The sequence below is a fragment of the Betta splendens genome, chromosome 17 (genome assembly GCF_900634795.4).
Source record: "Betta splendens chromosome 17, fBetSpl5.4, whole genome shotgun sequence".
Lineage (NCBI taxonomy): Eukaryota > Metazoa > Chordata > Actinopteri > Anabantiformes > Osphronemidae > Betta > Betta splendens.
This window is the reverse complement of record NC_040897.2, coordinates 956858-984357: the sequence shown is the minus strand read 5'-3', so window position 1 is coordinate 984357 and position 27500 is coordinate 956858. Positions and strand designations below refer to the sequence as shown.

General features: G+C 44.4%; 1 protein-coding gene across 1 annotated transcript in view; it reads left to right on the top strand.

The window, feature by feature from the left end:
* The window catches only part of brinp2 (bone morphogenetic protein/retinoic acid inducible neural-specific 2), a 196752-nt gene extending 181552 nt beyond the window's left edge, over positions 1 to 15200 (top strand). Inside the window, 8 exon segments of the mRNA XM_041067994.2 lie at positions 10311 to 10405; positions 10407 to 10432; positions 10434 to 10535; positions 12487 to 12793; positions 12876 to 12947; positions 12949 to 12999; positions 13001 to 13366; positions 13368 to 15200. Coding sequence (XP_040923928.1) covers positions 10311 to 10405; positions 10407 to 10432; positions 10434 to 10535; positions 12487 to 12793; positions 12876 to 12947; positions 12949 to 12999; positions 13001 to 13366; positions 13368 to 13700 — 1352 coding nt within the window. The 3' untranslated portion in view covers positions 13701 to 15200.
* Positions 15201 to 27500: the final 12300 nt, after the last annotated feature.

Genomic DNA, 27500 nt, shown 5'->3' with positions numbered 1-27500 from the left:
GTCTCTGCAGTGATGTCACAGTGGTCACAGATAATTGGGACTGCGTTTGCTAGTCATAATTTCCCAATTGACTCCTCTTTGGGCCTTTGAAATAGATTCTTTGTGTCTAAAAGGTTAAGCACTGGAAGGAGGAGAAGTCTGCTGGAATTCCTCAGCTTCTAAGTGACTGATGCTAAAAACCCCAAGATCCCCTTTACAGTGATCTCTGTCCCTTTTAATCTGTTTCTCCTGCTCCCAACGCTCTAGTGTCCACAGGGAGCAAACTAATGCCTACTGCTATAGCACCGCACTCGGTGCACTTTTAGCTTCTCGCAAACATCACCCGCCTTCACTGCCCTGGGCCCCAAACATCTTGTACGACTTGCATCACGGGTTGGAGCTCTCCGTTACTTCTCCACATATAGTTTACAGGCTCTTAGTTGCAGAGAAACACCTAATCCACTAATGTAGGCCACAGTTGCTGTGGGACCGTTTGACTGATGCTGCACAAAATACTCCTGATCCATGAGGGGAGGCGACTTTAGGTATTTGAGCAGAGGACAGAATGGCTGCATGTGCACATCCAGGCTCCAATCATCATATCAGGAGCCACCGGGGAAAAGAAGCACATTCTACAACTAAATTTAGACTTTGACAAAGGCAACCTGTGCTTCCTCTTATCCTTTAGCGCGCATGCACTTTTTTAAAAGCTTCATTATGAAACTTCTGTTGGAGGTTATGGGAGCCTCATACTGTATATAAAGTGCAAAGTTCCATCGGAAATATGTTAAAAGTTGAGCTTGTAAGAATCGCAAGGTGAACCCTCTCAAGAATCACAGACAGAGATGTCTTTAAGGCCGACAGAGGACACGTTCACATCCTCCAGCTTCATCTTGACTAAATCATTTCACCAAGTACAAAATACAGAGAAACACTGGGCTCACTTCTCAGTCATGTCAGTAAAACTAAATAAAGACAGTCGAACATCTCCTATGGATTTTGTTGCAGTAATACTAGAGATACTTGTACATTGTACATGTTACCAAAAAGCCAAACCTGTGAGGTTGAGGCAGGAAATACAGTCTTCAGCCATGCATTATTTGATTTACTGTAGGATTTTTACATTGTGTTGTGTATGACTTACAGTAAATAGTTGTTGTTGAGCTGAAATCCTGAGTGTTTTGGAGTCAGACAGCTCTGATAATTATCCTGGATGACAGTGATTACCAAACACTGATGGTTTATGCAAAACTGAGGAAACCATAATTTCTTCCACTCCAGATGTTTTGCTTTCCCAGATTTTTATGAAAAGTTGTTTTACATTATTGCAACAAATAATGCCTACAAACTATTGATCTTAATGGTTTAGCATTAACTAATTAGCTAGCATTAATTTAGCATTAGATGTAGCATTGTGTTAGCTGTATTTTTAACTTAGAAATTCAGTACATTTTTGGCATCTTGTTTTCTAAATATTTTTTAAATATATACTTACTGTGGCAAAAAGCACATGACCATAAAATGATAAAATCACCTCATGACAGTTTCAACTAAAGAACTGAGAAATACTAACTTTTAAAGGTACAAGTCCTGAGAATGCTGGGACTTTATATATTCAGTGTCAACCATAAATGGAGGTTTAAACATTTTCAAAATACTTACGGGTGTGCCAAGGTACAGATAAGGCCTTTCTACCTCTTCACCCACTTAGCTCCGTGACCTTCACACATAAAGAAACTATGGAACGGCGCCAAAGGTCGAAAAACATAAACAGAGCACGGCTATAACTTGGCAACATTTGCAGCTTGAGCGGGTGCACAGTTAAAATCCATCTGTTCGCAGACAAATGCAGTCCTGCCCCATCTGGGTTTCTTTTGCTTTTCAAGACCTTGGGAGTATTCAAGGATAATGTCCCCTTATTACCATCAGTGCCATCAGAGCCCGGAATGGTTTTGCTCTAATGTATGAGGTCTGAATGCTAACGGATGCTTTACAGTGGTTAAGCATAGGTTGACATCAGGCATCTGTCCACCATTTACTATATTCTTTAATAAGAGGAAGCCAACTGAAGCTGTCTGACGAGTCAAAATACCAGGAACAGTTGGTGGGTCTGGTATTGTTGGTACAGTAAGATGGAAATTAATATTTGTAGATTCAGGGCCTATTAATATACACACTGGCTGTTATTTACAGTGCTTCTCTGTGTGACGGATTTAGTGTGACCACAGTGTGATTAGATTTTGAATTGACTGAGTAGAACTGATGACTTAGATGTGTTTCTAAATTTACTTTTACAGTAAATGATCTCAGTACTTCAATCTTTCTGGACAGTTTTCTTTCCAGTTGAGTGTCAGATTGTCTGTCTAACCTGACCTGAGTAAATGTTTTAAATGCTGCGGCCTTTTGACCTCGCAGCATTATAACTGTCAGGAACAGAGAGACAGAGTAGACAAAGTACAAAGTCATTGCAGCAAATAGAGTCTGCAAGTGGATGCCGGATGGAAGACGGTCACATAGTGAAGAACAGTAGCAAAGTCTTTTGTTGCCACCAATTAAAGCCAAGTTAGCAGCCTTTTTACAGCTGCCACCTCCTCCATCCAATGTTTCACTTGGTCAAAGCTAGGCTACGTTTAAACTTACGAACAATAAGATTTAAATCACCTGGTTCACTGGGAGAAAAGAAGAGCTACTGATCAAGTTTGCATTAAAGATGTCGCCCTCACACCGTGTCTCTGTAGCCCAGCAGTGCGTTTAGGCTGAGTGGCAGAACAGAAGCATGTGAAGGATCCATCTCTGCTCACAGACACAGACCAGCTCTGTGTGACAGCGATTCCCCCGCATCGTTCACACAAACAGCCTCCAGTGTGTCGTCTGCAGGCTATAATGTCATGTAATGTCACATCTGCAGACAATGTTTCAATCACGTTGTGTGGAGGGAGTCAGCGAACCCATGTTTACTGAGCTTCTGGTCAAACGTCCTTCAGCGACCTTCAGCCGCATCCACTGAGGCAGCGGCCGACACAGAACCGCTCGGCTCCTGTCACAGAACCGCCCGGCTCCCGGCACAGAACCGCCCGGCTCCTGTCACAGAACCGCCCGGCTCCCGGCACAGAACCGCTTGGCTCCCGGCACAGAACCGCTCGGCTCCTGGCACCGTCACAGAACCGCTTGGCGGCCGGCACAGAACCGCTCGGCGGCCGGCACAGAACCGCTCGGCTTCTGGGGCCCGCACAGAACCGCTCGGCTCCCGGCTCCCGTCACAGAACCGCTCGGCTCCCGTCACAGAACCGCCCGGCTCCCGTCACAGAACCGCCCGGCTCCCGTCACAGAACCGCTCGGCTTCTGGGGCCCGCACAGAACCGCTCGACAGCCGGCACAGAACCGCCCGGCTCCCGTCACAGAACCGCTCGGCTCCTGGCACAGTCACAGGACCGCTCGGCGGCCGGCACAGAACCGCCCGGCTCCCATCACAGAACCGCCCGGCTCCCATCACAGAACCGCCCGGCTCCCATCACAGAACCGCCCGGCTCCCGGCACAGAACCTCTCGGCGGCCCGCACAGAACCACTTGGCGCCAGCCGCGTCGGCCTGCGTGTCACTGCGTGAGTGTGAAGCAGAAAATGAGTTTCATCAGGTCTGAACAGAGACAGTAAATAGCAACAAAGTGAGGCATTTTTCTCCCCAGGCCTCTGGCTGCATGAATTCAAACTGTTAATGGCAGAATTCCTGTTTCGGCTCTTGGCTTCACTGACTGAGTATCATTCATCAAGTCATATTTGATGTCTACACCCATTTTTTTATTGCTATAATATTACTACACATACTGAATAGAAGAGCAGCCTCATCCAAACAAGTAGCAGAGAAACAAACATGTTGTAGCTGGAAAACTGGAGCTTTAGGAGGGAACGACAACTAAATGAAAATTCTTAATCAAACCTGTTAATTATTAGAATCACATCACACAATCACGTACTGTAAGTAGTTTAGCTGACGTTTTTACAGCACAGGGAAACTTGCTAAGTTGTACTGTATTTTTTTAAGTAGGTGGGACTCTTGGACCTGAATCATTTAGACACTCATACAGCACCCAGCTCTTCCTCTAGATTCTGACTTTAGCTCCTGTTGGACTTGACCCCTTCATTCACGCTCACATCTGCCCAATTGACCTTTGCACACTCTGACTGTATGAAGCGAAGCTCTAACCTGAACCGTGGTCGTACTTTCTCTCAGAACGGGAGAAGCCATAAAGCCACTGCTTGAATCAACCCAAGGAACAGATACTGACACAGCCTGTGATACCGAAAATAATTATTCAACGTCAAACGAGTGAATCGTGAACCAAATAAGACGAACCTGAGTGAGTTTGGATATCTGAAGGTGCCCATTCATTATCCTAGCGAGGACCCAAGTGGCACCAAACTAGGTGTGAATTGGGTTTTGGAGACGAGACCCCTCTGCATATATGCAGCTTGGTTTAATGCCAGTAACATTTGTAGTAACGCGTATCCAAATCAACAAAGAGCCATAATCATCCTGTTAGCGGGTTTTAAGCCCACAAAGGCGTCACGCTGGCTGCTATAATCCTCTCTCTGGCTTTCACACCTCCTCCTCTTTAACTATTTTTCTATTTCCTAGTCTCTCAGCGTACTGTACTGTATAATACCTCAGAACTCAGGCAGATGTGGGCTTTTATGCCTCCTCACCAACCTTGAAGGAGAAGGAAAATCGTGCTAGTAGTTGAGATTGATCATCTTTACGACTCGGTGGAAGTTGAAGGTATCGCACTGAAGCCATTTTTTGCGCTACGATCGCCCACAGGGGTCCAATAAGTTGCTCGCAGATATCATTACGGCTCTGACGTGTTGTGTCTTTTCTCATATTGGTTTCCCAAACAGAATTGATTCCGTTCACTCGCTTGCACAATGGCTCTGAGAAGGAACAGGGGACGTGTTGGTGATGTAAATGTCTCATATTTTGGATTTGTGAGTCTGTGTGCGACGTCACATAAGGCTTTTGCAGAATCGCTCTTGAGATTCATCCCGTTGATGCCAGTGTTGTTTTTTTGTGTTTATGTGTGTAGCAAAAGGTGACGTTGAGAGTTCGCCTGCAGCAACGCTTGACATACTGTTTTCATTTATTTTCATTCTGTAGCTACAGTAAAATCACTGTACTGCAGATAAACATGCTGTATACTGTACATCCTTCAGCTTCAAATCATCACAGCACCACTTTCTGCTCAACAATCCTGAGGACATTTGTTGCAAGGCATTTTACGGGCTGTGTGATGCAGCATGATAATTGTGTGTGTGTCACATCTACAGTATTCAGGCTACAGTATCACATCACTGTTGGGTTACACAGCTGAGAGCCAAATTTAAGGTGAACACACATGTGTCATCATCCACACAATCGACATGGAAATAGTGATGGAAAACAGATACTTAGGAAATCGTTGAAAACTAAGGTGATTTAACAGAGGAGTGAAACAAACTAACACTATGATGTGCTAATGGATTCTGCATTAAAACAATTTTGTAAAACTGTTTTTAATTGTTCAAAAATTTTATAAATAAATGTAATTGTTACAATTTATTGCAAGTTACTTTACTAGATATTATGAAACACCCTGACAGACCAATATCTACTTTCTTTCTTCCTAATGATGATGTGTTATGAATATACTGTACAGTATATATACAGTACATGTGTGTGTACTGCTGCTTGTGATGTGGACAGAACACATCAGTATTGAGCATTTGTTTAAAAACCAACAGTGTGAATCCCTCGACTCCACCTCAGCTCTGGAGATTGGTTTGACCGTCGACCCTCCTGACGGATGCTGGGGGGAAGTAAAAGGACAAATGGGAAGTAGGACACTTGTTAATTGTAGGCCCAGTTGTGTCTCTCACATTAGCATTAATAACCCAAATAGGAGCTTTGAAGTGATTTGGTGCTGTATGGGGGTGAGATGTATTACTCTGCAGTGGTGCTTTCCCACTGATAATTGTGTTTTCATTTAGCGGTGGGGGAGTGTTAAGTGCCCATTGGAAAGATTGGTGGACGTATTCAGTGACTGAGTGGCTCAGAGACCAGCCCTTGCTTTCTGACGATGCTGGGTTTGGCAGCCGCCGTGCAACTTGTATTCATTTTGTATGATGTTAACTGTTAGCGATGGTTATTAACAGGTCCCGGAGGCAGAGGTACAGTAGGAGGGAGGTGCAGGTCGGTTTGTACAGATTCTTGGAATGCAACAGTAAGTCAATACACACTTATTCTAAACTGTAACGTCAGTAACTTAAAGAGTTCATCAACAGAACCTCTCTGAATGTGAAAGTCCACTTCAAACAGAGAAATAAATACAATGACAAATGAATGACAACAAAGCAGAGTGATCACAGCCACTGAGTTCAAGTCAAGCCGGGCTGAAAAGGAGGAAGGAAGATCTGAATTTCCCCCTGGTTGCGCCGTCCTAGCGTCTGGGGCTAATTGGTGACGACTCTATTCAGCGTTTAACAGGACCCCTAATGCTTCATCTAACAGACAACCCTCCACATCCCACACTGCACAGCCCTGGCATCCTCTCCGCTGCAGATGAAGTCCTGCATACTAACGTTACGTGAGGCGGATCGTGATGAGCGATCGATGGCGACTTTAATGTGTCACAGACACTTTGAGCGGTTTTTGACAGCGGCGCTCGACAGCTCCGGGCCCGTGTTTTCCACTCCGTCTCTCCCAGTTGGCGTCACTGTGGAACAGAAGAGGCCGAGTGCCGCCTGCGCACGCCTGGAGACATCCCAAGTCTAACCATATTGTCTGTCGTGTTTGCAACTGATTTAAAGAGCCGAGGAAGAAGGATGATTATTGAAGTATTCATGTGGGATTTGATGAGGGGAACTTCAGCAGGATGAAACTTATAGACTTCACTTCACAGAAGGGAAGGAAGATGCTCCAGATACAGACGTTCATTGCTACACATATGACAATAGGTATAAACGCATCAATTGTCCCAGAGACACAGTGACAATAAATATACTGTACACAAACTTTAAAAACAGGTTTATGTGTAAGGCAGAATAGTTAGTGTTGTTGTCGCAAAGCTGTCACGACCTCAAGGAAGTTATTCGTTTTTCCACTTAGCTGTGATTTACATTTCTTAGTCAGATTAGTTTCTGTTTTCTATTTGCTAGTCAAATTGTTCAACACGCGCTTGGCAGTGAATTTATTCTTCTGAATGACAGGGTTTTGGTTTTCCTGCTTCAACAGTGTCAGAGTGTGTGTTGCTGCCTTGCAAGTAATCAATTTACAAACGCGCTGTGCTTTTCTGAATCTTTGATTTACACGATTTTCTCCAGACCAATGTCAGAATGTAAAGAAAAAAATCAATGGGATAAAATACATTTTCAATGGGCACAAGAAAACCACATGGTCTGTTATTATTGATTTATTTTTTTACTCTATTCCACCATCCATAGCGTTGTTTTGCTCATGTTGAAACTCTGGACCTCGGGATCATTCACCTGTTAAAAGAACTGCTTTATGTTGGTAAAGCTGTGGTTTTAAAAGAGAAGCTCGCACTGGGGGTATTTTACTCTGGGGGGGGGGGGTCTAGATGTGTAACATGGCTCACAAAGCCATTCACCTGTGAATAAAGGGCACCAGCTTCTCAGGCTGGAACTCTGTTGGCTTCCATTTAATTAACTGTTTGAAAGCGTGGGAAGGCCACACATCAGTGATCGGTGTAAGACTGTGGCCGTGTTTGTACAGTATGATCTGAAATGGGATTTGTGAGTGTGGAGAGGTGCCTATGGATGTCAACCTTCAGTATTGAAAGTTCTTAATTGTTACCCATGTTTACTGCTTTGTACAGTAGATGTGAGTGTACCTTATAAACAGTGATTTCATTTAATCCTTAAGGACAGAAGCCCCTCGTAGGGTTAAATGATTGTCATCGTCCCCCGTGCTGTCACTCTGCACTCTGGTTTGAGGAGCCTCTACACAGCTGCTTGACTCCTCCATCCACCGCATTGTACTGTGGTGGATGGTCCCTGGCTCTGAATATCCTCTTACCCTTGTAAGGAGGTAATGAGCGCATCTCAGCCAGATACTCACTTAGCTTTTGTCTCGGCTTGATGATGTCATGAATCACTTACTCAGCCCAGAGACGGTAATTTCGGGGCTGTGTGGTCACCCATTATGGAAAATAATCCCCCCTCTCACCCCTCCAGTCTTCTTAACCGATAGATCTCAAGCGAGCCAAATTGTCCATAAATAATAGACACGGAGTCATAAATGTCAGGAAAAGGGAGAAAAACAGACAGACAAATTCTTCCGGCGTGATGGCAGCGCTAATGATTACTATGGAGGATGTGATGAAGGAGGGAGCGGCAGCGAGAGAGGTGGAGTGATGCTAGGAAGCACTAAAGATAGATTGAGAGAGCAAAACATAATCACACATAAAAGCATATTGAGAGGCAGCTGGGTGGATGATGAATAAAAGAGGATGTGTGCGTGTCTGTGTGCGCGATCTGAGCGAGAGGGCACAGAGAGAGCGAGAAAGAGAGAGGAGAGCGAGAGAGAGACAGAGAGAGAGAGAGAGAGAGAGAGAGAGGTGCAGGTCAGGAAGGAGCGAGCATCGAGAGCATTGATCTGGCTAATGGTCATAACGTGTGTCCTTAACTAGAGCTGTGGAAAACGACTGGCACTGGAGGGTTCACAGAAATGAAAATATGATGTTTATTGTGCTCTGTGTTGGTTTACTGACAGATGCCCATATTTTTCTATGTTTTTTGGACAACAAATCATTTACAGTAGTTTAACAACTTTTAAGGACGACTGGAGCAGGAAATCTGATAATCGGATGCCACCAGTGAGTCCAGCGCAAACACTTAGAATACATACAGTAGATACTTACTATATATCAATATTAGCATCAGCATTCATTGTCATAGCGCGTCTATTTGGTCCTTCAGCTTTTCCACCTCCTCATTTCAGGTGCGATTTGGTAACCGGACTTTAGCTTTGCATGAATTTTGATTCAGTTCAAAGTTTAAACTCTATGGTGGTGAAGTCAATGACTTCATGTCTGTCCTACAGGGAACTTTGCATTTAACTTTGTGTTGTTTTTTGTGCCATGCTACTGTAAGATCAGTGGGGGTGAAGTGAAACAAAGAGTAATAAGAGGCCACGAAGGCCAATCATGCAAATACGATAATAACAGAAACCTTGTGCACGTACACAGAAAGAGAAAGAGAGGCTGCAGGAAACTGTGGCCAACAGAAAACTCAGCAGGGACACACACACACACACACACCACACACACACACACACACACACACACACACACACACACACACACACACACACCACACCTCCCCCGTCCTGAAAAGAGAAGAATCACACACGGGAAAAAGCAGCAGACACGTCAACAGGGAGGGCGGGAGACAGACTGTGTCATCTGGATCACTGAGCACTGTAATAGACTGGAGTCTCGTCAGTCGGGCTCGGCTCAGGTCGTCTTGGCTGCAGATTTCCTCGCTGTATCACTGCCAGCGACAGCGAGAATACGATTCTCCAGAAACAGTCCTAGAACGTCTCACTTAACTGGCTTTGGGAGAGAATCACCTTTTTTGAGTTTTGAGTGTCTGTCCAGCGGTGGACCCACACACAGTTATGGTAATTTTAGATAATTTGACTGGAATAACATTTTCCTAAGATGATCATAACCTACATTGTGTTCCAGGGTGGATATTAAAATAAAAAGTAACAAATAATTCATTTAACCCCAGTATGTGAGTAGGCAAACATTATAGCTAAGTTAAGCTTGTATTTTTTAAAATGATTATTTAATAATTACTATTTATATTTTTAACCTTGGATCATTCTAAGGCGTAATGGTTCGTGCACGTCATGTTACTGGAAACAATAAAAAAGGAAACACTAAATTTCACGAGACACTGTTTATGTCACCAATATGATTTTTACCTTCATGTACATTTTGAACCGACTGTTTGCTGCGACATGCACATCTGTATGAAACCAAATAGTTCAATCCTGGATGTCTGATTGTGACCGATTCCACTGAACATGAGCCTATAGGTGTGTAACTGCCGCTTGAAGCACAGGTGTTAGTTTTATAACAGAAATTCATTTCATGTTTTATTACTCTGATGACAGCTGGGACTCATGCAGCTCCCCAGGCATCATGATGTATTTACAGTGTTATCATGCATGCTATAATAGGAACCAAATCCTGTGTTGCCTAAAAAGTTATATAAAATACCTGAAAACGTCTAATTATGTTGATCTCTTTTTCGTTTCCTCTTCTCCCTCCAGATGAATTCAAAGCCTTCCTGAAACGCCTGCCCACGAACCGGTTCCTGAATGTGTCCACGATCTCCGGCTTCTGGTCGGCCGACCTCTCCCTGCAGAAAGCGCTACGCACAGCTGGAGTCCAGCACGGCCCCTGGTCCTGAGCAAAGCCCAGAAGATCATCAGGAAACTGTTCACCCTGAGTAAACGCTGCCCCAAACAGCCTCACATCAGCCTGCCCCGAGAGAGGTGGGTCCAACACACATTCCTGTCAGCACAAGCAATGCCTGCATTGTGAAATGGCCTTGTCTTCAAATTTAAAATTAGTAGCATTACTATCTTACAGTAGTTCAAATTAAAGTGGAATCCATGTAAGTTTGCACCCAGTATACAGTACTTCAAACTACAGTAATAGGAATGCAGTTAGTAATTGGTAAGTATTGGTCTGTTCAAGTAACAGTAATAATGAAAATAGAACAAAATAGGTCCAACAACTATATGAAATAACATTAGAAAAAGATTTAACATGGGTGATGGTTGAAGATCATTTGTACCACTCAGCATCCAGTGAGGACACAACAGCCCCTTTAATGTGGCCTCGTTGCAGTCGTTTCCTTTATATGAGACTGATGCTTATTTCTCTTTAGTCTCAATCCTCCTCCGTGTGTTTCCAGAGGGCAGCGATTCCCTGTGGAATTATTCCTAAATAACTAAATGTCCAGCATTTGGAAGGAAGACGTGACGGCGGGTTTGTTAATAGAAGGAAACGGGCCTTGCTCTGGGTTGAGGGCGCTGTACAGGTTAAACCATGCTGTTTTGTGCCATGCGATAATCAAGTCGTTTGCTGGACAGACAGCGTTGCATTCGCCTTTTAAAGTTCACATTCAGTTCAATGTCAGTGCTCTGTCCTTCCGACGCCTCCACGCGTCCCTTCTCAGGCTCTGCTTCGGTTTTATGGCTTCGCTCTCGTTCTGTCACTCAGAGTCTTAACCAGTTTCGTATCTGCAGAGGCGAGTTATTGGCCACGGAGGCTCCATTTGTTTTAGCATCATTTTCCTCTGTCCACACACTCAGGCCTGTGGGCGGAGGACCTGCGCAATGGTGTTTGTGAAGTTGTGAACTTAGCCTGGAGACAGATTCTCCTCACAGGCAATTTTCAGTCAGAATTAGTCTGTGCTGTGTAAGTCTCCACCATGTGTGTGAGCTTTTCTGTTCTGCACTCATACAACACCATTCTACAAACTCTCAATATCTCTGCAGAGTTATTTACAGCACTATTAGTCCTGAAACAAAACTACAGTAAATACTAATATTGTCATCAGATGAAAGACAAGTGGACAAATGTACTGTAACTCATGTCTCATATGAGAGATGAGCAGGTGTCGCTCTTCCTGAAAAACCTCGTCCAGGTTCTGATTCCTTCAAGGCAACGTCTCACCTCTGTTTTGGCTCCGATCTCCACTCAACCAACCTCATACAACCGATCACCCGCTGGTACTTGGATCTCTTCTAATCTCTCTGGAGGCAACAGCTGTGACTCGCTGTGCTTCCGCATCCACTCCTTTCTTATTCCTTGACATCTTATTTCCACCTGCAGTGCGATCACAATATGTTTGACAAATATATTTGTGCCGGATTTTTTACTTTTTAATTTTGTTTTTCAAGGTCACAGAGTCTCAGGTACTTTGGAACTTCATTGTAGTTTATCAATGAACCTTGTTCGATTTCCTCCTGCAGCTTTTCTGTTCGTCCACCAAGTGTCACTTCCAAGTTGATTCCTCTTTTTTGTTCTTAATAATTCTTGCAAATCACTTCATTTCAGTTCCTGTGAGGCTGTCTGTGGCACCTGGATACTCATTAGCTCATCAGGAACGTTATCTTTGCTTCGTTTTCCAGATTAAGCCAAATCACTTTGATTGCATCTCTGTGTTAACCTCATTATTTTGGCAGTTCTCTGAGATTTAAATTAGAACTGCAATAATTTTACCGCTTTGATATTTAAAAGGTGGTAGGTATCGTGTGATGTGTTTATGAGCTTTATTACCTTCACTGTTAACATAAAAGTAAAAACAGAGACTAAAAAATGATGAAAGAAATAGAAATATAAATATCACAATTATTGTAGTGAGCTTAAAGCTCACATGTGTGTATTTGCACAGTACACGCATTCAGTATTGCCTTTCCTCCTTTCCCTGGGCAGGTCCGTTGGCTTTTGGCTGAACAGGGCCCAGTCTCTCCTCTACTGTAATGAGCACGGGGTGCTGGGCTCCTTCGCTGAGGAGGTGAAAACCTGCAGTTGCCCGGTGGAGCAGCCCACCTGCCAGGGGGCCATTCCCTGTGTCGTGGGCACTTCCTCCACATCCTGCTCAACCTGCGCCACAGACAATGCAACTCGCTGTGGAGCCTGTCACCACGGCAACCTGCTGCATCTCGGTGCCTGCAGACCAAGCATCGCTGCATCCTTGGACCACTATCTGAATTTTGACCTGGACATGCCTGATGCTGAGGTTTATCTGAATTTCTATTACGTGATAAATTGGAAATATACAGTAATATATAATTATGTCCTAATCTGCTTTTTGTTCTTAGGCTAAGTACCTGCTTCAGCGACTGGACAGCAGAATAGAAGTTCATGCCATCTACATCAGCAATGACGTCCGCCCTGGGAAGTTGGTTCAATCCAGCATGGAGGAAGCGAATGCTGCTGACGCTTCAAGAGTAACAAGAACAAGTCCAACCTCATCCACATGCTGATGGGCATTTCTTTTCAGATTTGCCTAACCAAGAATTCAACCCTGGAGCCCGTACCTGCCATTTACGTGAACCCTTTGGCGGTAGCCACTCAGAGAGCTGGTTTCATGCCCGTGAACCAGCCGGACTTCTCTGACTGGGAGAGAACTCGACTGGACGCCGTAGTCACGGCGCAGTGTTACAACTGGACGCTGTCTCTGGGCAACAAGTGGAAGTCCTTCTTTGAAACGGTGCACATCTACCTGCGAAGCCGCATTATGACAGACGATCCGACGGTAAACGAAACCCTCTTCTATGAACCGCTGGACATGGACGACCAGACATCCAACCTTGGGGTATATGAAGATCAACACGCTGAAGGTGTTTGGCTACAGCATGCACTTTGACCCAGAGGGCATTAAGGATCTGATTCTCCAGCTGGACTACCCCTACACGCAGGGAACGCAGGACGCTGCCTTCATGATGCTGCTGGAGATGAGGGACAGGATTAACCGCCTGTCCCCTCCGGCGCCGCAGCCTCTGGATCTGTTCTCGTGTCTGCTGCGCCACCGGCTCAAGCTGTCGGCTGGAGAGGTGGCCCGCATCAAAGACTCCTTGCAGCTCTTCAACTCCAAGCTACCCAATGCTAGTCCTGAGCCGGAGCTGGCGCAGCTGTGCAGCTAGCTGGCCCGGCACGCAGATCGGGTTCAGCAGTCACGCCACACAAGGACGGCGGAGGCTCCGATCCAGAGACAGGCCTGAACTCACCAGAGCCAAAACGCCTGGATTATCACAACAACCAAGTCTGTAGATTGACTACTAAAATGTTTGGATAGCTGGATTTCTGGGGACTCATCTTTGACACAAAGTGCTGCCAGAGTCCTTTAAGGGGAAGTAAAATCTTACTGGGGAAGCGCTTATACTTGGACTCTGTTTTAAAGGAGCTACCGTACCGGCCTGGAGGCTTACTTTTGATATTACTGCCTGCTTTTGGCAAAAATGTACAGCTGGTCGAAGCTAAGAGACTCGAACAGGTTTAATTGGAACCTCAGAGAACAGATGTCATTAGATATACTGTACTTAGGCCTTGAAGACACGGAGGCAATTTTGATATGTAAAGAGAAACTTTAAAGAGGGTCTTCAAAATTATTGGAGGAGGATTTGTCCTTTTCTAACCCTTATTTTCTTTAGTTACAAAACAATATAACAACGGAGGGGGACATGGGATAATAATGTACGTGGTGAATGAGTCGTTATGTTATGCTCAACAGTTTAACGTTTGATAATCCCTCTCAAGGTTTTTGAATATTTCTTTTTAATTCCCTGCCTTCAATTTTCTCTGGCATTTGCAAACATGTAAGTATATGCTTGACATCTGAGTAAGAAGCCCGTTAGTGACATTCTTGTTCTTGGTGGTGTGTCTGTACCGAAATATGGCGAATACATTGGCGAAGCAACTGGCAAAAATATCCTCAGTGTTTAGTTATGTTTTGGATTGTGGTTAAGACAAAGATTCCGCAGATACGGCGCTGTAAATAACGCTCCATCTAACCCCGGGTGTGGACAAGTGCACATTGCTTTTTAGACAAAACAACTGCAAAGACCAAAAAAAAAAAGATAAAATGTTTCTAACAACACAAACTCATGCCTTATATGGAGAATCAATGTTAGATAAGAAGCACATTTAGTTTGTGTGTTTGTTTTCCCCCCAGCTCAAGGCCCAACGCCTTTTTCTATTTCAGTTATCCCTCCCCAGCAGAACAACAGGCACATTCTCCCGAAGATGTGGTAACCTAACTTTTTCATGCATCTTTTTGCAATTACTTGTTTTAAGTTGTTGTTGTGAACGCAAAGTCACTCTCCACGGTGCCCACCACTACTACATGCTGTAAAATTCTCCAAACTCTAATTAGACAAAAAGCTTCTGAACTTGTTTTTCAAAACATTTGGTTTATTCTCAGGTCAATGCAACACTTTTCTTTTTTATAAATATATATACATGCCTATACTTAAGTGTGCGTTACAGTACGGTGCCACGGCAAATAGTGTTTCTCTGCACACTCGCTATGATTTCACTTTTACTTTCATAATTTGCCACTGAAAGTCATTCAAACCTTGTATGTTTACTTTCAGGCATTTCATCTGTGCTCCGCTTGCCTAAGTAAAAACAAAGTGGTTTATCTACATGCGGCTCTTTTCCTTGTTTCAAACATTGTGTGTGTGTGTGTGTGTGTGTTGGTGTGTGGCGTAGCTGTATGTGTCACCAGCCAACACAAAGCAGGCCTGGGTATCAGCTGACAGGAAGGAAGTACTGCAACTGAAGCAGAAAAGGGAGAGAGGTCGTGTGGCACCAGAGATAAACTGACTGAAGAAGTACCCTCTTAACGCAAAGCAAGGATTCTTAAAGTACACGCGCTGGAATCTCCATCCATTTATTTTCAGTTGTTTGTGACAAGTCAGGATAAGTAAGTAAACACAAACATACCTCTGCCTTGGTGGTCCAGCTCCACCTGGACCAAGGTTTCTAGCTCAGAAAACAGGATACAAGGACTTCTCCCAGTCAGAAGCAGTGAACCTCTTCAACACAATGATCCTTCCCCAGCTGAGAACCATTAAGTAGCAATGGTCACAATTTCCATGTTCTTATAAGCACCCAGGTCGGTCATAAGCCTTAATACTGTACCTTCAGTTAAAAAGAGTTTATCCACTGTTCAGCTTAAACATGCCCATAGCCTATAGCATTTAAGGTTGAATCTTATTGATGGGAAGCACTATTCAGTAACATACATCAACTGAGAGTCTTCATCAACCTTAGAGAAGTTGATCAGAGTTTGTCAGGATCTTTTTTCCACTGGCCATTGTGTCAGGAGACTCCCACTATCCAGTACATGAGTCAGCAATGCCTGTGACACTTCCTGCTTCAGCCTTCTATCAGTCAGTCAGTATGCCTTCATGGCAGGCACCGGCGACCTTCACACCAGCAAGGTTCATTATGATGCAGTTTCATTGGATTTTTGGAGTGGTGGGAACTGAAAGCACAGCAAAATTTAATTAGCTGTACTTCAGAAATCCTGGGATTCTTTTAATCCAAATTTACAAAAATGAAATATGTGCAATAGTTCGCAGTGTCTGCATGTTCTATGGTGAGGCTTTTTTAAACATCTTTTGTTTGTTTTAGAAGTGACTTACACAACTAGTTGTCATTTTATTACTTATATTTATTCGTTACAGGGCCACTCGTGTGATTTGAAACAGAAAATGTAACAAAACATTCCTAAAGATTCCATTTGCAAATATCCACACGTGCATTCTAGTGCTTTTCCAGATCTTCAGTAAAGTGTTTAACGTCTACTGAGGTCAAAATGAAAATCTACCAACCATCTCTGATGCAGTGTTGGAATCAACCGATTGCCAACAGTTATCACTCTTCAATCTAAACACAGACAGAAGCTCTCACTTGAGGAAATAACACTACATGTAGAGGGAAATAACATTCACACCACACTTAAAAAAAAAATGTATTTGTATTATATTTGATCAGGTAAAATACTTTTATATTTTATACTATACAGCTACTACTGTACTGCTACTTAATTACTATATTTTTGATTGTAATGGTTACAAAAAGGTTAAATACATACATAAAATGTCAGTTGTAATCATGTCCCCTTACATCATTAGCCCTTTTGACTTTGTCAAAATCAAAATCAAAGACTCCTGAAAAAAGTTAGTAGCTACTAGAGAAACTCCAAATATTGACCTAATTCAGTGTACGGAGTTAAGTAAATATGTCTGCATGTGTGATAGTTTAAAAAAAATTGTGACTACATGTGTACAATATGCACATCTGCTACAAACAGCAAAACAGGAACACCTCTAAGAATCCGGCCTCTGACACGTTGCCCTAAAATAGGAGCATAAATTTCAAATTACCCTCAGCTCCTCATAGTAAGATGAACGTCCTCTAATGCAGAGAGTGCAGTCACGTTTGTAAGATGAAAAGCCAATTTCCTGACTTGTCAGGGAGCAAACAAGAGCCGAACGCACACTGTCACATTACATCAGGCGGCTGGTTTATCTGCCGGAGAAGGCAAGAGGAGAACAGGGAGACACGGGGAGTGACAGAGACAGGGAGACACAGGGAAAGTGCTTTGTTGGCCAGCCTGGAACGCTTGTATGCCCCCCCCCCATAATGAGGTGGGGAAGAAGTCACTCTGCATTGGGTTAATAAACAGTTATTCATCTTCTGCGCGGCACCCAGGAAACAGGAGTGGGTTTGCCCTTGGGCTAATCTTCAGGTCTGTGGAAGACAGCCAATTCATCAGAGCGCTATTTAGACTGCACACGGCAAACTTTTCTGGACCTCCCAACGAAACCGGGGGGGGGGGGGGGGGATTGAAGAGGGAATAGATGACAAAGAGGCGGAGATGGAGAGAAGATAGGGTTGAGAGAAAGTAGGAGGGGAAGAGGTTGAGCTGTTAGTACTGAAGTGATTTATGATGTTTAGAAAGTCAGACTGTTGGAATTAATGAGGTAGAATTGGTGATTTCAACTGGCGAGCGCGCGTGTGAGTACGAGCAAACTTGCGTTTGCGTTACCTGCAGGTCGTTCGGCACCGTCATCAATAACGTGGAGATTTCTCGGTTTGACATTACTTTCAAATTACATCATTACAAACGTATCCAGAGGAATGATTCATGTTTAGAGACGCCGGCAAGGGGAGACAGACGTACAGAGACCCAATCAGAGCTCTGCAACCGCATCAGCACCACGGACAGCGCATTCCTCACGCCACTGCTCAGCCGCTCAATTATTTATCCCGCATCTTGCTTTGCATGACTCGCTTTATGTATCACCCACTTATTATCGCTGACCAAGTACAGTAACAAGAGCGTGCGCATTTGAAAGTCACTAATGTTCAGCAGACATTTACTTTGTCAGCTTATTCACAACTAGCCGCTCTCTGACCCTCGACGGCAACGAGTTCGGCCTCCAGCCAACCAAATGTTCAGATGAATCGTACGAGCACTTCTATTAATAGCATGACTTCAACCGTGCCTCCCCTCAACCCTATGGGTTAAGGTTAACTTTTATTGTCTCCCTGATGAGAAATTAATCTTGGATCAGAGTGAATTACACACACACAAAATACATCCAATACATTACAACAGGAACACGTTGAACATTTATCACTGAGAACCTTGTTAAATACTTGCTTATCCCTCACTCAGCAGATGAGCAGAGCCCCAAGCAACCTGTTTGAGAATATTAGTGTGGGAATGAGATGCAAGTCCATATTATTCCTGGCATTTTGACTCAGATTACTACATTTTTAGGTTTTCCAGTATATTAAGATTAATCTGGAGAAAACCTAATAAATGTGCCATTGTTGTGGCCATTATACTTCGCTTATTCCCTAGTGCGGGGTCACGGGGGTGCTGGAGCCTAACCCAGCTGGCTATGGGCAAGAGGCAGGGTACACCCTGGACAGGTCGCCAGTCCATCGCAGGGCAACACATAGACAGACAACCATTCACACACACACCACACTCACAATGATGAAACGGCAATGGAGAGAATCCAATCAACCTAATGCATGTTTTGGATTGAGGGAGGAAGAACCCAGAGAGAACCCACGCAAACACGGGGAGAACGTGCAAACTCCACACAGAAAGGCACCAAGGCTGCCTCCGGGACTGGAACCCAGAACCTTCTTGCTGTGAGGCGACAGTGCTACCCACACACCACGTGCTGCCTTGTTGTGGCCAAGTAGATTAAAAAATAAATAAATAAATAAAACAATAATTATAGTAAGTAAAATAAAGCCACTAAAAATGTTCCCAGAAGAGGGAAGAAGGTTCTAGTGCCGTGTTGTGCACTGGACATTAAACACAACATTAAGACAACGTTTCAGCTTTGTTATTTTAAAATTTGAGGCTTTTCTTTCATCCATTGTTCAGTGACAGAATCAGAGAAGAAAAGAGGACTCCCCCGTGTTGAATAAAAAACAAAAAGGCAGCAAGGAAGAAAAAAAAATGAAATGATGACAAATTGAGATGGAAAAGGAGGCAGACAGGCTGGCTGACATGCAAATATTCCCCAGCGGAAGTATGTGTCCCCAGTGATAGTGATCCTGTCATTTGAGCAAAAGCCCGAACAGAAGAGGATGGCACACAACAGAAGAGGACAGTTTATCCTGTTGGGCAGAGTGAGGATGCTGCTGTCACTTGTATGAGGCAGACACACAGAGACGGGGAACCAGGCTGAACATTAGCCTCCACGGCTCCTATCAGTGCAACGCGACATTGGCTCTTGATGAATTGACTACAGAACAATAAAAAAACACTTGACAACAATAAATATACCAAAATTTATGAAGCTCTAAATGAGAAAATTGTGCAACAATATGCAGTCTTATGTTTCGAGTAGGAGTGAGGGCGGGGGCTTTGAGGAAATGTCTGCACACCTGCCCATCATCATCATGATGGTACAGTACGTCACTCAACAGGTCCCTGGTTCAACCCCTGCCTTCAGCACCAAGAGATGAGATATATTTGATTTGACCCATACCCTCATTAGTGGCAGCAGCAGCAGCAGCCACACATTACGGCGCTCGGGGAGCTAGTGTGAAAATGTCTTGCTCAAAGACACACCTGGGTGGGAATTAACTGGCTTCAAACCACCAACCTTCTGATTTCCAAACGTACCTACACATTGAGCCACCAGGCCATGAAATGCAAATGAATCTATCTGTCCATCTGTCCGTCCACTCTGTCTGAACCTGCTTTTCATTGTGAAGACTACTTTTCTCTGCGTTCCATGAAAGGAGGATCCATGTCCATGGCTGGACTCAACTGTGACTCGACTGTATGGAGACGAAGCTCTTGGATTCCTCATGAGGATGAGAGGGCAAAGAGGAGAGACAGCCATGTGTGCTCTGTGTGTCATGGTGCTGACAGCATGAGACTCAACAAATGATCAAGCGGACGTTTAATGCGCTTTCACACTCTGGACAATGTCTGAGTTTGTAACTTAGCACAGAACAGAAGACGCTCCCTGTCAGACATGGTATCACATGGGGGAAATAATCAGTTTGGATATGGGGTGGTCTCAGCGTAGCGCATGCACAAGGCACAGCATGACACCATGGGAAAAATCTGTTTCCAGCAGCGTCAGTCACATAATTGGAAATGACGTGTTACGTTTTAAAGCCTCCTCTGACTCTGTCTTTGCCAACGTTTTACATGCTCATCGTGTCTTTGGCCAAGTATCACATTATGGAATTAGGATATTTCCTCTCATCCCCATGATGACTTGTCACACAGTGTGATGTGTCAATTTGGCCTTTAACTACTGCTAAAAAAACACAGTGGAGAAAAAGGTTCAGTATTGTCCAAGCAAACGTAATGGAATAAATGCATCGACGGTGCATCGACAAGGAAGTACGTCAACATTTTATAATCAGAGTGAAATTGATTTTGAGATGCCTCAAACAGGACAAATGTATGTCGAAGTTTTCTGATTTAATTAATTCACTTTCGTTCTGAACCCTTAAACAGCTTGTGGGGCTGAATGTAAAGGGGACTGATGCCAGTTTTTATGCAAATGTAATATTGATTTGTAAGTTTAGGAAACCTCAAAGGGCCAAAACAATTTTATTACATTATTTATTGTAAAATTCCATATTTACTTTGAATCGTATGAAATCCAACAACTTTTTCTTTTTTGGGCAAACATCACATAATTCAAGTAGATCTTGAATCTTGGTCAGAACATTTGAGGAAAAGTCCATCTACGCTGGCTTCATGCAACATTTTTTCAAAGGTTATGTCAGCTGGCATTTCAGAATGTGTGTTGAAACCCTGTAGACTGCCCCTCACGTCTTTTCTCGATATCAGCTCTCTCATAACTCGCTTGGAGCACAGTGAGGCATCAAGTGTGAACACATGTGAAGTATAAAGCTCCCAGATGTCGACCATCGAAGCTGTGCCAAAAAATCCAGACCATCCCACATATTCTCTCTGAAAAGCAGCCAGCATGCAAATAATCACAGAAAACACGAGTCAGTCACGATTAAGATGAAACTGCAAATACAGTAGTTACGAAAAGGAGAAGGTTTAGTTACTTAAAGCAGAACTACATTATCCAATATGATCGGTATCAAAATAGAAAAACACGCTCTTGTAATTTTACTAGCACCGAAACAAAAATTGGAATTTTGCCTGAAATAATCATGGCCCAATAGAAACCTATAGACCCTTTCGAAAATTATGAATTGGTGACTTCATACTTTTGGTGCCAAGTATTGACGTAACTGAATGTATTAAGAATAACAAAATGCAGGTTTCATCAGACTCAGACTCCATAGCACTATATTACCATCTAAATGAAGGCAGGTACAGCGTATAGCATGGTACAGCATATCTCTGCCTGGGGTCAGACAGTGATAGAGGCACTTTCTGAACAAAAAGAGCTAGGTATAGTGAAGATATACAGTGGGTCTAGAGTAGTAGCACCCAGTTAGCCTGACACAAACTGAACAAAAGTGATGGGTGGGAATGAAGCTCTTTTAAATCAGTACATGGTAATAAGTTCACACAATATACTCATAGTGACAAAATTAAAACGAAAATGCAAAAATATGAATACATAACAATTAGAATCAGAGTCAAAATCGGCTTTCCCCAATTTAGTACAGGAAAAACAAGGAATATGATTTGATGTTCGTATTCTCTACTAAGTAATATTAACATATGTATTTTTATTATTTACTGTTTATCACATTCTCAGTTATTGCACATTCATGGGTATTGCACTGACTCATTGTTCTGTGATTGGCGAGTTCGACCTGGGGGAAGAAGCTGACAATGTGTCTGGGTGGTTGTGGTGGTCAGAGCTCTGTGACGCGTGCCAGAGGGGAGGGGTTTAAACAGAGTGTGTGGGGTCAACAGTGTACTGACAGCCCAGTTTCTGGACTCTGGCTCGGTACAGATGTTTGAGGAAGGGAGCTCAGTCCCAATGATCTTTTGTTTAATGTGTCGTTCAAGTGGCCATGAACAAAGTCACTTTCGTAACCAGTCATGATGTGGAGCGAGCTGTGTCCAGCACGATGTGAGCACACAGCGTGATCATTAAACATGGCGTAATATGCAATAATCCTCACGCCTGTGGCCTAGGTTTTCTCAGAAAACACATTTACATGACATAAGGCCAGAGAATCAGGGATCATTGCAATGTTTTTGATACATATATCTAATAAAAAATGTAAGGAATTTTTTCTTCTTAAGCCTACCTTTTTATTAAAGGTGTCATTTGTCTGTTTGGAGGACAGGTTTTCTATTAGTTTATGTAAGTTCTTTTTAAACTGGTTGTTTGTGAAGTGGGAACCAGTACCACCAGTGATTTCTTTATGAATACAGTGGTTCAATGAGTAACTGCATATAAGCCACCTGTGGTCTTTGTGACGAATCTACTCTGTTAATTAAAAAGTAAGTAACCGTCGGAGCGGATCTGTCCTTTAGATTCAGCCGTGGTCAGATTCCTTAAATGCACCCTCATTCTGTTTCACCTCCTTCGCATAGAAAACAAAGTTTCTTTGCAAGCGCTGGTTGATTGAAAATAACAGTGATCCACTTTGTCCTCTTGTCTTGAATTGGTGGTGGAGAGATTTTGTCGATTGTTGCATCCATCAACCAAGCAGTGTTTTTGCTTTGCCATGGTGTTCCACTCATGGTTCGCTGAAGCAAGTGAGCCTCAATGGGGGCGAGCAAGCGATGCAAGAAGGGGAGGAAACGCTACCATAGTTTGTGTCCAGAAGCGGAAAAATGTGGATTTTGTATAATATTAATGTTTTATTTATTTGGGACGTCTAATCCAGTTACTGCTCGTCCATGTGTTGAAGAAAAACATTGTTGTACAATAGTTTTATACAAAGTCAAAATAAGAAGGATGAAGGCAAAGATGAAAACAACCTTACAGCATTTGTGAATATCAAGCTGTGTTTTCACTGAGCCCTAAAAAGGATCACTTTTACAGTAAGTATCTGTAACACGGCACCACCCTCCTTCATCAGTCTTTCTGAACACCACCGGCACTTTATACCTGACTCCAAATAAACCATATTTCTAGGCGTGGTGAAATAAAGTTTAGAATGGATTATTTACCCGCCCTGACAAAACTACTTAGAGCTAAAGGACAAGACTGCGGATGAGGAAAGTGTGGGTGGAAACAGAAAAAATTGGCATGCGGTTATTTTATTGTGGTCGATGGACAAATCAATAGGCTGATGGAGGGCTGACAGGATCACAGTTTCATGTTAAATGCTGTAGGACACAGTGTTGGGAGCATTAGGAAAACCAGGAGGAAGAGAGGCACAAAGGCCGACAGCTGCTAATTAAGGATAATTGTTCATTAGTGAACACATTCAGTACATGGACATGGACGATGACTATAATACTGATATATATATATATATATACACACTCTATTCTCACCCTCCGCGGGTGGTCTCATCCACTTTCCAAGCTCGGGTCCTCTACCAGAGGCCAGGGAGCTTGAGGGTTCTGCGCAGTATCTTTGCTGTTCCTAGGACTGCACTTTTCTGGACTGAGATTTCGGATGTTTTTCCAGGGATCTGTCGTAGCCACTCCTCCAGTTTGGGGGTCACAGCCCCTAGTGCTCCGATCACCACAGGCACCACTGTGGCCTTCACCTTCCAAGCCTTCTCCAGTTCTTCTCTGAGCCCTTGGTATTTCTCTAGTTTCTCATGTTCCTTTTTCCTGATGTTGCCATCGCTTGGTATTGCCACATCCACCACTACGGCTTTCCTCTGCTCTTTATCCACCACCACAATGTCTGGTTGGTTCGCCATTACCATTCTGTCAGTCTGGATCTGGAAGTCCCACAGGATCTTGGCTCGCTCGTTCTCTACCACCTTGGGAGGTGTTTCCCACTTTGACCTTGGGGTTTCCAGTCCATACTCCGCGCAGATGTTCCTGTATACTAAGCCAGCCACTTGGTTATGGCGTTCCATGTATGCTTTGCCTGCCAGCATCTTACACCCTGCAGTTATGTGCTGGACCGTCTCTGGGGCCTCTTTGCACAGTCTACACCTTGGGTCTTGTCTGGTGTGGTAGATCTGGGCCTCTATGGCTCTGGTGCTCAGGGCCTGCTCCTGTGCAGCCAGGATGAGTGCCTCTGCTGTCCTTCAGCCCAGCTCTTTCAAGCCATTGGTAGGATTTGTTGAGATCAGCCACTTCAGTTATGTTCCGGTGGTACATCCCGTGCAAGGGCTTGTCCTCCCATGATGGTCCCTCTTCCAGCATCTCATCCTCTGTTCTCCACTGCCTGAGACATTCACTCAGCACGTCATCTGTCGGGGCCTTATCCTGATGTACTTATGGATCTTGGATGTTTCATCCTGGATAGTGGCTCTCACGCTCACTAGTCCTCGGCCTCCTTCCTTGCGGCTAGCGTACAGTCTCAGGGTGCTGGATTTGGGGTGGAACCCTCCGTGCATGGTGAGGAGCTTTCGTGTCTTAACATCTGTGGTCTGTATCTCTTCCTTTGGCCACCTTATTATTCCTGCAGGGTATCTGATCACTGGCAGAGCGTAGCTGTTTATTGCCCGGGATTTGTTCTTGCCATTGAGCTGGCTTCTTAGGACTTGCCTTACTCGTTGGAGGTATTTGGCTGTTGCCGCATTCCTTGTTGCCTGTTCAAGGTTGCCGTTTGCCTGTGGTATTCCAAGGTACTTGTAATTGTCCTCAATGTCTGCTATTGTTCCTTCTGGGAGTGAGACCCCTTCTGTGTGGATTACCTTGCCTCTCTTTGTCACCATCCTCCCACATTTCTCGAGTCCGAATGACATCCCGATATCCGAGCTGTAGATCCTGGTGGTGTGGATCAGCGAGTCGATGTCTCGCTCACTCTTGGCGTACAGCTTGATGTCATCCATGTAGAGGAGGTGACTTATGGTGGCCCCGTTCCGGAGTCGGTATCCGTAGCCAGTCTTGTTTATTATTTGGCTGAGGGGGTTCAGACCTATGCAGAACAGCAGTGGGGACAGTGCATCTCCTTGGTATATGCCACATTTGATGGATACTTGGGCAAGTGGCTTCCCATTGGCTTCAAGGGTGGTTCTCCACAACCTCATCGAGTTTGCAATGAAGGCCCTTAGAGTTCTGTTGATGTTGTACAGCTCCAAGCATTCAGTGATCCATGTGTGTGGCATTGAGTCATAGGCTTTCTTGTAGTCGATCCAGGCTGTGCACAGGTTGGTGTGTCGCATTCTGCAGTCTTGGGCGACTGTTCTGTCTACCAGGAGTTGGTGTTTGGCTCCTCTGGTATCCTTACCAATGCCCTTCTGTGCTTCGCTCATGTATTGACTCATGTGCCCACTTATCTTAGCTGCGATGATGCCTGACATGAGCTTCCATGTTGTGGAGAGACAGGTTATGGCCGGTAGTTGGATGGGACTGTACCCTTTGAGGGATCCTTCATTATCAGGATCGTTCGCCCTTCGGTTAGCCATTCAGGGTGAGTCCCATCCCTTAGCAGCTGGTTCATTTGTGCTGCCAGGCGCTCATGGATTGCAGTGAGCTTCTTTAGCCAGTAGGCGTGGATCATGTCAGGGCCAGGTGCTGTCCAGTTTTTCATACCTGAGACTCTATGTTGGATGTCTGCCACTGTGATAGTCACTGGGTTCTGTTCAGGGAGGTTACTGTGGTCTTCCCTCAGATCCACCAGCCCTGTGCATCACTGTTGTGTGACACCTCCCTTTCCCATATCCCTTTCCAGTACTGTTCAGTTTCCAGCCTTGGTGGGTCTTCTCTGCTGTTATTACCCTGCCATTGAGAGTACACTTTCACAGGTTGTGTTGCGAACAGCCGGTTTATTCGTCTGGCTTCGTTGTCTCTGGTGTATCTCTTTAGGCGGCTGGCCAAGGCTTGTAGCCTTTGCTTGGCAGTTTCGAGTGCTTCAGGTATGGGCATCTGGCTGTACCTCTTGGGCATCGGTCTTTTCATTGCACCTCTCTGGGCCTCTGTCATTTGGCTCACTTCCCTCCGAGCTGCCTTGATTTTTGCCTCCAACCTTCGTTTCCATGGTGGGTATTGTTTCTCATGGCTCCCATGGTTGCTCTTATAGCCAAGCACCTCTAGGATCACTGATGCGGAAGCGTATACCAGCTCATTGGTTTCCTGTGATTGTTGTGGTAGGGATCGCTCTCAATGCTGCATTCACATCTTCCATGAGTCTTTCTGATGGTACTTCACTTAGCCGTTGTAGTGGGGTTCGGGGTTGCCTGTTCAATCTCGCCATGATCTTATTTTTCAGGTCAGTCGCTGCCTCGCTCAGCGTATCTGTGCTTATTGGGGCTTCGTACCCAATTTCCGGTTGGGGAGATGGTGAAACCTCCCCTCTGACCTGGCGTCCTGGCTCCCCCTTGCCGTAGCATTTGTGTTGTATCTCGTCAATCTCAAGTTGTGATAGCAGTTGCCGTTTGTGGATGTTGGAACACTGAGCTCTAGCTGCTTCGCCGTCATGAATGTGGGTTTCTCCGTTCCCATTCACCGCACATTCTTTGCGCCTCTGACTAGGGTTACTTGAGTAGTAGCATTCCAACAGAGCCTTGTTCTCGCATCTCAGCCATTTCTTTCTTGTTCCAGTAGCCCACTTCTCGTCAAGGTGCTCTGGTTCCCCAACACCTGACGCAGACCTTGTTAGACCGGGCGACGTCTGAGCCGGTATCTCATGTGGTTCATTGTCTCTCATGATATGAGGTAGGCGGTAGCTTGAAGGGTCTTGCCCAAGGACCCACACTGGATGCCTATTCGCCCTAACGGGGATTCGAACCGGGGACCACCCGTATACAAGTCTTGCGACTAGTCTTGCGATATATATATATATATTATATATATATATATATATATATATATATATATATATATCTATATATATATATCTATATATATCTATACACTCTATGTAATACATCTATGTGTGTATATATCTCTATATATCTCATCTATCTCTATATACTCTCTATCCTCTATATACACTTCTGTTCTTCCATATTTCCCCTACCCACCCCCCCCACCCACCCCCACACCCCCCCCCCCCCACCCCCCCCCCCTATCTCTTATCTCCTCTCTCTCTCTATCTCTCTATCTCTCTATCTCTCTTCTCTCTCTCTCTCTCTCTCTCTTCTATCTCTCTATCTCTCTCTCTCTCTCTCTCTCTTCTATCTCTCTCTATATATATGTGTCTGGCGCACCTGGCCCTGACATGATCCACGCCTACTGGCTAAAGACGCTCACTACTGCAATCCATGAGCGCCTGGCACCACAAATGAACCAGCTGCTAAGGATGGGACTCACCCTGAATGGCTAACCGAAGGGCGAACGATCCTGATAATGAAGGATCCCTCAAAGGGTACAGTCCCATCCAACTACCGGCCAATAACCTGTCTCTCCACAACATGGC